Source organism: Daktulosphaira vitifoliae, unplaced genomic scaffold (assembly GCF_025091365.1).
Source record: "Daktulosphaira vitifoliae isolate Bord-2020 unplaced genomic scaffold, ASM2509136v1 Scaffold_2, whole genome shotgun sequence".
Taxonomy (NCBI): domain Eukaryota; kingdom Metazoa; phylum Arthropoda; class Insecta; order Hemiptera; family Phylloxeridae; genus Daktulosphaira; species Daktulosphaira vitifoliae.
The window spans coordinates 41,762,531-41,774,383 of NW_026099573.1; the positions used below are offsets into that span (position 1 = coordinate 41,762,531).

The 11,853-nt window shown below is 25.4% G+C and overlaps 2 protein-coding genes across 2 annotated transcripts; both read right to left on the bottom strand.

Annotated features, from left to right (window-relative positions):
* Window positions 1-917: 917 nt before the first annotated feature.
* Window positions 918-1,199, bottom strand: LOC126899374 (acylphosphatase-2-like; the record flags this gene model as incomplete). The annotated part of the gene is made up of 1 exon (XM_050674253.1): window positions 918-1,199. A coding segment is annotated over exon 1 (282 nt), but the record flags the coding sequence as incomplete, so codon positions are not given.
* Window positions 1,200-7,312: 6,113 nt separating this feature from the next.
* LOC126898282 (uncharacterized) lies at window positions 7,313-8,014 on the bottom strand. Its single transcript, XM_050672223.1, has one exon. The coding sequence runs from the start codon at window positions 7,985-7,987 to the stop codon at window positions 7,313-7,315; it is 675 nt and encodes a 224-aa protein (XP_050528180.1). The 5' UTR covers window positions 7,988-8,014.
* Between the last annotated feature and the right edge of the window lie 3,839 nt (window positions 8,015-11,853).

An 11,853-nucleotide genomic window follows, 5' to 3' on the forward strand; every position in this document is an offset into this window, starting at 1 on the left:
CACAATTTCATACTAAATTTAAAAACTATAATTAGTATTTATTCATATATTATATTTTAAAATCAAAGAACTACTAATCAGGATATAATTAAAGAAATAAGAGTTCATGTTGCTTTTAAAATATTTCACCAATTTCTCTAAAGGAAACACTATCTACAGATTTGCATCGAAGCGTTTCTTATGATAGTGATTTTAATCACTGTCAGATATCATCTATACTTGTCCCATCTATGCCTCGTCCACACTGTGCCTCGACCCCACTGTGCTACCGTTTTTTCAAATTAATTTCAACCCAAAATGTTTAAAATGCTTAAATGATTCAGTTTTGTTATGATAGGAATAGTTATTTTAATTACAATTACAATTAAAATTGTATTATATTATTATTTATATTTAATTTTTAATTAATGAACTTTTTATATTTCAAACTTTTTTACTGTAATCATAACAATAGTGACCTATTTTCAAAAAGAAATCTCAGTTTCGAAGTGAAACTGAAAAGGTTTTAATTTTACTATAATGTGTTTATTTTTTTGTATCTACTACCAATTATTCTCATATCTCGTTGCGCCGATTTAATATGCAATACGTCAAAAGATTTTTAATAAAAATTTGCACATATGCATTTTTTAGAGTGATTAAAATGTATCGTAACGTTTAAATCTAGACTGGTTTAACCCTAAACAGGGTCACGACTATATGAGGTTAGATCCACAAATTAGATGGATTTTTTATTTATTATTGTTATTATAAAAACCTTTGTTTGTACTTTTTTAAATTACAAAAAAAGTAAGGTTTTTTCTTAATTAATAAATATATATATATATTATATATTATAGTTATTAGAATATAGTTGCACAAAATCTACTTGTTTTTATAAACATTCATAGATGTAAAATAATTTATTTCCATAAAATAGTGAATGTATTATATTTATAATCGTTCAATGATTTTTCATTTTTAAATTCAGCTTTAACAATGCGACTAGCTGGACTACCAACTGTTTGCAACCAATTTTTCATTTTGTCAATTTGTTTTGGTGGTCCTTCAATTGTACCAATAACAGTTCCAACAGGTGTGTTCTTACACCAACCTCGTAAACCTAACAATTTTCCTTGTTCTCTTGTATATTTACGAAATGAAACTTTTTGAACTGTCCCGAATATTTCAAAGTCAACGCTCAATAGCTCCAAAGCCATAGTGATTTTATAATCAAATTTAGTTAGATTAAATACTGAGGAATAATCATGTTTTATTAAAACTAATTTTGGTTCATATTAATTGTTTTTTAAGAAAATTAAATTTCAAAAGCTCTAAGACAAACAACTGTTAGTTTATAAAAATTACAAATTATTAAAGAAACCTTGGCAATAAACAGATAATAAAATAACTGGTCTATGTGTTAAAATTCCTAAGTTTTCCAAAAAAATCTAATATTAATTTTATATTATGTTAAGTATTTAATTGTATTATCTAAGAACTCAATTGTTAGATTTTATATGAATGTTAAAAATCGAAATTAAACTGTTGAGGACTAAAAGTATATTTTAATTTACAGAATATACACATAACAATGTACATGTGTAATAATTAACAAGTCTAGGGTAACAAAAATACTGACATTTTGCTTTTTAAGCGAAAATCGAAAATGTACTATAAACAGCTAAGCGGTAGTTGTAATGTTTCCAGTCATTAAATTTTTATTTATTTAAATTTGTTTTTATGTTGATTGTAAAAGTAAAAAAAATAATATGTCAGCATAAAATATAACAATTGAAAATTAATATCTACAATATCCGTTTTATTTTAAATTTACATGCATTATGTTTCTTACAATTAAAAAAATCATCATGTTTAAGTATGATACTATTAAAAATTAATTTAAATCAAGAACTTGGTTTTTTATTGTATCTATTCAATAAAATTATACAAATAATTGCAATGTTTGGTCAACTACTTCAAAATTTAATGAGTTACACGAGTGTAGATCCCTAACCTATTTTCGTTATTTTGTTTAAAATCTTTGTTTGTGGGTGGCTTTTGTTAATCAATTTTAGCTCTCGCCAGTACAATTTTATTAATGTAAATAATATAATAGTTAAATTATAATGTTTTTATTATAAATTACATTTTTATTTGTTATAACATTTTTATTCATATAAATGTCTTGAAATTATTTTTTTTCTTTTCTTTCGTGTTATGTAATAACTTAAATAATCAGTAAAAGTACCGCCACTGGATGACTTATCGTGATATTCGCAGCTAATTTGTAGTTTTAACACAATAACTTCATGTAAAAAATATTTGTATAAATATGATATTTATAAATTTATCCATTAGCAAATAATTTTCTTTTTATAATAAGTTAAAAAATTTATTAAAATAAATATACAACAATATTTGAAGAAAATACTCCATAGGATGAAGGAGAAATAAGTCTATTTATTTGAAAATAATTCAAACAAAATTTAATTTGCAACAGAGGGTTATAATGACTGGAAAAATGCCAATCAGCGTTTCAATTGGCATCAAAATAGTCAAGTACATAAAAATTCAATTATAACACTAAAATTACGAGGTAAAGAAATCGGAAAAATTATAATCATAAAAAATTATGAATCTAAATACATTTAATACTTAAAGTGTAGATTCTATCCCAGAAATCTCTCATGTCGACCAACTTTCTTTTATGGTGAGATATGTATAGAATAACGGCGAACTTATTGAACGTTTTTTATGTTTTACTCCTTATGAAGGACACAAATCTGCAGAATTCACAGATGTCATATTAAATATTTTAAAGATTCATAATATTGATATTGCTAATTACCGAAGATAGACATATGACAACGCCAGCAATATGTCCAGAAATTTATACAGGTTTGCAAGCCCGAATAAAAGAATTAAACCCCTTAGCTTTTTTTGTACCATGCGCTGCGCACTCATTAAATTTAGTAGGAACTTCTGCCGCAGAATGTTGTAGTGATGCATCTTCATTTTTTAGATTTATTCAACAACTTTACAATTTTTTTACGGCATCTACACATAAATGGAATATTTTACACGACAATATGAAGCAAAACTCATACACCCTTAAATCCTTATCAATAACTAGATGGTCGGCTCGCGCGGATGCATGTATAGTTTTAAATTCATCATGGTTTAGAAATAATAAACTCATTGTCACTTATTAATAATAATGAAAACGAAAAATGCATTATCAAAAACGAAGCCAAAGGTCTATGTACAAGTTTACAATCTTTGGAAACCGCGTTTTGAACAGTATTTTGGACATATGTATTAGAACAGTTTAATATAACTAACAAAACTTTACAAGGTATCGCAATTGATATTGGTACTGCTTCAAAGTTATATGCATCGCTTATTAATCTTATTCAAGAAACTCTACATAGATTTGACTATTTTGAAGAAAAAGCAAAAACTATGTCAGGAGATGAATTATATCAAGATACTAAGTCCCGACTAAAAAAGAGGAAAGTATGTTAAGATGAAAAAACGATACTGCTACATCAATGAATGGTCGCGAAAAGTTTAAAATATTTACATTTTATGTGATTATTGATCAAATAGCAAGCGAATTAGTTATAATAAAACGGCGAAAAGTTTATGATTTCTACTTCACTAACTTTATCGTACTCCACAAGCTTATTTCTTTAAGTTCCTCGGAAATAATTGAATATGCCGATAAATTACAAGAATGTTACCCAGATGATATTGAAAAAGCATTTTCAACAGAATCTATACATTTTATTTATTATTTAGAATCTTCAAATAAACAAATGAATTGTATTTCTTCTCTACAGATGTGTAATTTATTACGATAAGATTCTCTTACAGACGAGTATCCTAATGTAGATATAATACTAAGAATATATGTTTGTACAGCAACTTTTAACTGAACTACTAAATGTTCTTTTTCATGTCTTAAACGAGTTAAAAATTATTTAAGATCGACTATGGAACTGAAAAACTCAATAGTTTAGCAATATTGAACATTGAAGTGGATTTACTGTCGATTTTAAATTGTGGTGATTTAAATAATGCATTTGATGAGGAAAAAAGTAAAAGAAAATATATAAAGTCTTAAGTATAATTTATGTGTAAATTGCAAAAAAGATATTTCGTGTAATTTAATTTTCATTAATAATGTATCCTTTTTTTATATATATAATAATAATATAAAAAATTATTTATAAAATATGTTTTATAAATAATTTTTAGAGGGATAGTGAGAGAAAGGCACATCATAGTAAAATTAATACCTTCTCAGCTTTGCATCGAAGCTAAAAAACAAATGAATCAGCTTTCATTGAAAGTGAAAAATAGTAACTTGGAGTTTTAATTTTATTTAAAAATTTTATTATCTTAGGACAATAACTATTTTATACTAAAGTTTAGTTCTCAGATGAGCCTACTAGGTTGCTAAGTAGTTAACAAAGTAAATACCTTAGGTATAAACTAAAGGTACATATATATATATATATATATATTTCATTAGGTACATTAGAATTCGAAATAACAACTTTGAATTAAAAGTTAAATTTTAAAAATGTATTTCCGGAACATTTATACAAGTCAGACATTTTATTCAATCGTTTTTTTTAAAACAATTAATATTTTTTATTTCAAAAATGTATTTTAGACAATTTATTATAATTATTATTACCCTAGTATTAAATAATTTAACTTAATCAACAAATTTATTAAGACAATTATAATAATATCATAAAATAATTATTTATTCTAATTATATAATTTTTATTTTTTATTTACCGTATAACTTGATGATATATCTTATATTTTCACTTAGATATGATTATTTGCTTTATAATAAAAATAAAGACGTTATATTTAAATAAAATTTGATGACTTGTTTCTATACAGCTTTATACTGTTACACTGTAATGCTAGATTTTCCAATCGACACTATAAGCTAGTGCATCAGGTGACAATTTTTTAAGAGCAGCAAATTTTAAGGCGCGAAAAATATTTTTTGTTGATATTACAATTGTTTTTTGTTACTAGAACTGAAAAAAGGTAACTAATTATTGTAAAATGTATTTTAAAAAATAAAATTGTAGTAATATATATTTATATCATATTATTTTTAATTTAGAAATCCTATTTTATCGCCATATCATTCATTATACTGTAATCTGGGGTAAAAGTGTTCTTTTTTAACTATTTGTTCATGTCTATTAAATTGAATTATTTATTTCTATAACTCTTACCTCAGTTTACACTACCGATGTTATTTTAAATACTAATCGGCAATAATCTACAGCGACTATAAAATTATACATTTGTAATAAATTAGGTGATATAGCTTACTTTGACGATAATTTTTTGTAAAAAAATTGTCATTTTGAATTCCTCCCTGAGGGCAAGTAAAGGGTCAGATTTATAAAAAAAAATGTATAAAATGATTGATAAATATCTCACGTATCTATAAAAAAAAATTTCGAAAATTAGAATTTTTTAATTTGTAATTTTTTGGAGATTTCCCCCATTTACGAAGAACAAGGGAAATTTTTTCAATTTTTAAAGGAAATGTCTTGGACTAAATACGATTTGTGATCTTTAGTCGTATCGTTGAATGAAATCGATTAGGTGAGAGCTAAGAAATAGTGGTAACAGGCACAAAAAAAAAAAATATAGTAATATTAATACCTTCTTAGCTTCGCATTGAAGCTAAAATATTGTTCCTAACTATTATTATGATCTTAAAAACTTATTTGTCATATTTTTATATGAATCTGTTAGTTTTTGTGTAACAAATTATTTAAACTTTTATTAAATATTTATTTCAATGTAAGTCTGAATATATAAATTTTTATTTGTTTTATAACTACATGGATTATTATTTGATAATAATTAATTTTTATTTTAGCAACAAGTTGTTACTTTATATTAATTGAAAAATAATTTTAAATTGTTATTTCGTATCTATAATTGTTTGAAGTTCAAGACTTTTCGTATTTTTATTTAAGACTTATCTCTATAAAAAAATTAATACATTATTTATGTTCAAAACAATATTAGATATTGTTTAAAAAGAATTTTATAATATTTATTTTATATTTATCAAACTATTATTTGATTGCTTTTAAAATTCGATTAAACTAGAACTTTTCTAATCAACAACCAAGAATAGAAAAAACTATTATTATAAAGATTACAGATACCCAAAGCATTTTCAAAAATGCGCTTTGTTGCATAATTTTAAACATGAAAAATAATTTAATTATATGAGGTGATTATTAAGGAAAGACACTCATATTCTCGTTAACTATTGAAAATTTTATTTTTGTAAAGTAAAATATTGTTTGACTCAAAAACTACAATAATATGTATTTAAATAATTTTTTAGCCATCCCTTCAGGTATGAAAAACCTTAAAATTTATCTTTTAAATGAGAAACGCTATTTTTTCTTGTTACTATGATAAAACATTTACAATTTTGTTCTTGTAATTTTTTTTATCCGGTTAACTATTCGTATTTTTAAATAATTTAAAAATTTAATTTAAATAGAAATTTATCAGTAATTTAGTTTTCGTAATATCAGAGGCAACATTAATATGTTACAATGAGCCATAAATTATTTTTTTATAGTTATCAAGAAAATTTTTCCACACTAGTCGTTCAATAATGTATGATAGTAGTAAACTTGTATAGAATATAATAGTACGTGTCTATTAATATCATTAATGACTTTTGTATACAAAACAGTAGAATAACAATATAAATNTAATATCATTAATGACTTTTGTATACAAAACAGTAGAATAACAATATAAATTTGCTTTAAAAACACTTTAGTACGCTAAAACATACGAAAGGTTTATTAGAGAAAAAAAATGTTGGTAAAATTTATTCTATTATAAGATTTTTGAAAAAAAAACATAACTTATTAGTTTTTATTATTATTATATCCATTCTAGTAATTGTGTCTTATAATTTGTAATATTTTGAGAAATAATTAAATATGCGTTGAATGTTCAAGGATGACCAAAATAGAGATGGAGGGATGTAATTGAATGTGAAATGAGGAGAGCTGATGTGAGCGTAGATGATGTGGGTGATCGTCTCATGTGGACATTTAGGATAAGGGTGGCCAACCTCAAATAGTTGGCAAGGAGAAAGAAGGAGAAGAAGACTAAAATATACATAATATAAATAAATGATAAATTTTTAATAATAATAAACAATATAGAAAAAGTACATTAAAAAAATGTAGATAAACTTAACTTATTGATTTAATTATAATAAGTCAGAAATTTTTTGATAACTTTAGTAAGAAGGAAAATGAAACTTATGAATACTGAAAGGAGCTCTTCTATCATGAACATCGATAGCTCTTAAAGCAATCCAATACGACCCTATAGAACAGTCTGTCAAATTCCGAACCATGGGATACTTTTCAATCTTGCATTCTCCTAACTTAATCCACATGTTTTCTTTGGGAGGTTCATTTGTTTCTTTGCAAAGATACAATTCAAAGGATGCAACTTGGGCTGTTGGATAAGATGACTTCATAGTCCATTCTAGTTCGACTATGCTGTCGATAATATTGATATTTAATAACGGATTAGACGGAAGAGATTTCCAATTAGGCTGGTCCATATATTGTGGAGTGATAGGCAATGGTGGAGGATAGTTAATGTTTAAATTTTTATCTCTTAAATTGAGCTTATTTTTCTTGATAATATCATCATCCGAGCCTGAATCTAATTCTATAATATCATTTTCATGTGAAGATTTCACAGTAAAAAAATCGAATTCATTATTTTTTTTGGATCCATTTTTTTTTGCGTTTTTGTAATTCTCATCTTTCAAATTAGATTGGTCTATAGAGGTCATCCCAATTGGCATCAGGTCAGGTATTTTTCTATTCGTAGGCTTTGGCAATCTTGGATTTAACGAGTTTTTTCCAAGTTGAGTAAAAATAATCTCTCCATTTCTCATAATAATCAATCTGAAATATTTACATAGTAGTTTAAATTAAATTAATATATCTGAGTTTATTGTTAATTCATCAAAATATACAATATGTTAGAGGAAAGCTGTACAAGGTGATATTTCTATTCATATATGAAACATTTTAATATGTTTCATAGGATATATAAATTTCTAAGCACATAACATTACTAAATAAAAATTAATAATTAATAATATTAAAATGAACAACATTCTTGATGAGTTCTTGTTTTAAAGTTCTTAAATATATCTATCATATCTTTTAGTGGTAGATTTTAAATTAAATTTTATTTTATTTTTCAAATATATAAGTATGATATAATAATATTATTAAACAAAAACTTCACTGTCTAGTATGTCTTTCTTTTTAAAACAGATTATTTTCAAATATTTATTGATAATATTTATAAAATGTACTAAATAAAATGCACGCTAGCATCATAAGGAGTCCTATAAAATATTAGAATGAAAGTATTTTTACGCTATTTTGAACTCTTAAAATAAAAAAATGTTCAAACACGTATTATGAATAATTTTTTTTTAATTTTTATTTAAATTTAATTACTTTAAATAATGATAATTATTTATCTACCTGATATCTTGTCAATTTAATCAGATTTAAAAAAAAATGATTTTTATCATTACTCATGTAGATAATATTGCTTTATCATTTACACTGGTAAAAGATATTTGGGAAAATTTTCATTGAAAATACGCCAGTATTTCAATTATATTACTTAATCATTAGATTGTAATTATTAATAAATCTGTTTTTTAAGATCTTTTATTTTTTGAGATAAAATTTATTTCTATTACACAGTTATTTAAGGTTCTTTTTTCTAATTTTATAAATAATCTAATCCTTCAATAAAACTAATCTAAAATAGAACTGTCCAGTGCTCAATTATCCTGGCGCGGCATTGTCGTGACATCAAGTATAATAAATAAATTCAACTCATTTATTATAAATATATTTAATAGTATTTATAAATTTTTTATTTCATAACTGTAATAATTATTTTGAATCTATATTTTTTTTTATTAGCATTTGAATTCATATTTTGAATACCTTTACAATAACTTTTTTAAATACTTACTTTGAATTCAAAAATAAAAGTATCTTTTACAATACTGGTCAATGTTATACATTTTACATGGATTAAAAAAAGTAATATTTTTTTAAGTTTGCCTAACTTATAAAAGAAAGATATTTCTATCACGTTACACAAAGATGCAATTGTATGTCGAAACCAAATTCACCTTATAGTAAAGTGGAGTTGTGTTATAAATTTGTTAAATAATTGTACTTTAAAACTATGTCTAATATGTCAAATACCTTTTATTTTGATTACTATTGAAGCAATTATTTTTATCAAATGACTGAGCATATTGTTCCATGTTATTATAATTGTTTTCAACAGTAGGGTCTAATGATTTGAGAATCAATAGGCCTATATGATGATTTCGAATAGTGACCTCCTCATACTTGTAACATTTTGACATCAATTCATAATCATCCTTAGGCATAACAACGACTTTATCATTGTACACTACTTTCACATAAGTGTCCTCAAACAAACCTAAATTACATCCATATAACTTTTGGCTTGTTTGAACTTCGTTAACTTGTGAACGTTTCATATTATTATATAATATAATGTTTTGAATTATATTTGAAATTATTTTATCTTAATTCAATTAACATGTTAAATGAGTACCAACTGCAAACGAAATCAAAATAATAATGAAGTAACGTTCGGTTGTTACTTTAATGTTTCTTAAAAAAAAAAATTTTTTAAGCCAGCAATTACAAGAAAATATTTAATACTATTGATACAATAAATAAGTTACATAGGTTAAGCGAATTTTGACAACAGACAAGGAGTTTGGTTATAAATAACGCCATAGAGGTACAAATAATTATTATCATTTTTAAATAATATTTTTTAATCTCTGTCATAAATTTGAATTATACATAAATGTTTGTGAAAATTTTGTTTTGTGTTGTTTTCAAACACCCAAACAAATCATTATCAGTTAAATATAATACACTGTTGTATTCTGTCTTAAGAGGGCGTCCAAGTAATTTTTTTTACAAATAAAAACATTTCTCAGGAGATCACATATTTTGGAAGACTAGAAGTCCTATAGAGGTGATTAATATATACAATTAAAGCTAATAACATTATCTGCACCACTACATAAACAATTTTTGATAAAATACTTTTTAAAAATTAAAGGCCTTTGAAAATATGTCAAATTTTCGTGTTTTCATACATTTATAGAATTTATTAGTAGATTTATCTAAAATCGACCATATAAAGATTTATACAATGCTTCAATACTCAATTTAACAAATTGATTTCTCGAGATATGTTTTCTAGTATTTTTTCAATTATTTATATCTTATTGTAGCGCAATCTGTCGAAGCCTTTTAAAAGTAATTTGCTAAAGAGGATTACACACGAAACGGTTTAACCACAGGCGGTCACGGATAAAAACTACTCGATTCATGTGTTTTTAAGCTAGCGGCATTCCGCTAACGACCGCGTATGTTCAATATTTGCGTGATCGCCGTATCCGCCAATGTCAAATTAAACAGCTAAGATTTAATGGGAATATTAACACATGAGACAGTTCGACTACGACGTAAACTCAGTAAAATTTCCATTTTCAGTTAAAAAATTCTAGCATCAGTTGAATTTTTGGGGGTTGTTTTTAGAAATATAAAACTATTTGTGATTTCATATTTTTTTAAGTGTTTTCATTTACATTTAATTCGTGACTTTGTATCCGAGTAGCAATTCGAGTTCATACTGGGTTCATTTAATATAGTAACAACAGTGCTGAACTCAGTTCAAAACCCGTTCATAGCACGGTTCAAAATGAGATTTGAATACAGATTTTAACATGAGGTGAACTGAGTTCTACAAAGTTCAGTTAGAATTCATAGACCGTTCCTCGGTTTAGTATTAAAAAGATCGATAGTCGTTCATTGGTTCAATAACAGCATGCTCTACGACGGTTTATCAAAATATTCAAGACCACCTGGATGAAGTACAAAAATGGGGAGAAAAATGGAAAATAAGACTAAATCCACAAAAAAGTACGGCAGTGCTCTTTAGCAATCGTCGACCTAAAACTCCTGACAACTTAAAACTGAACGGAAACATCATTCCTTGGTCACCAAAAATTAAATATCTCGGGGTAATTTTGGACAAGAAACTAACATGGAATCCACACATCACATCCAAATTACAACAAGGATATCAGAGGCTAAAAATACTCTATCCTCTGATTAATCGACAAACTTCTCTTAGCTGGAGATGTTCTCTAATGCTTTACAAGCAAATTTTACGTCCACTTCTTCTATATGCAGTCCCTGTGTGGGGTAATTGCGCTAAGACCCATATACGTAAAATTCAAGCGCTACAATCAAAAGTCCTTAGGACAATATCAAACGCCCCATGGTTTGTTAGAAATGCAGCACTACACCTAGATTTCCAGCTACCATATATTTCTGACTATATTAAGATACTAGCGACCAATTTTTTCAACCAAATGCACTTGGCTGACAGTGCAAAATATTATCATTTAACTGCTCCACCTTCTGTAAGACGTCTCAAGCGAGGACGTCCACACGACCTTTTAACTTAGTTGCTATCTTATTATTTATTATTATTATTGTTACTTTCTCTCCTTTATTCTTAGTTAAAAAAGAAAAAAAAAAAAAATGTAAATAGTTAGAATAGTGTATATATTATCATTTCTTAATGTATATAATAAGTTATTGTTTCCAAATGTCAAAAAATTATATGTGTTAACTGTAAGTCAAGATGACGAGATGTCAGGTA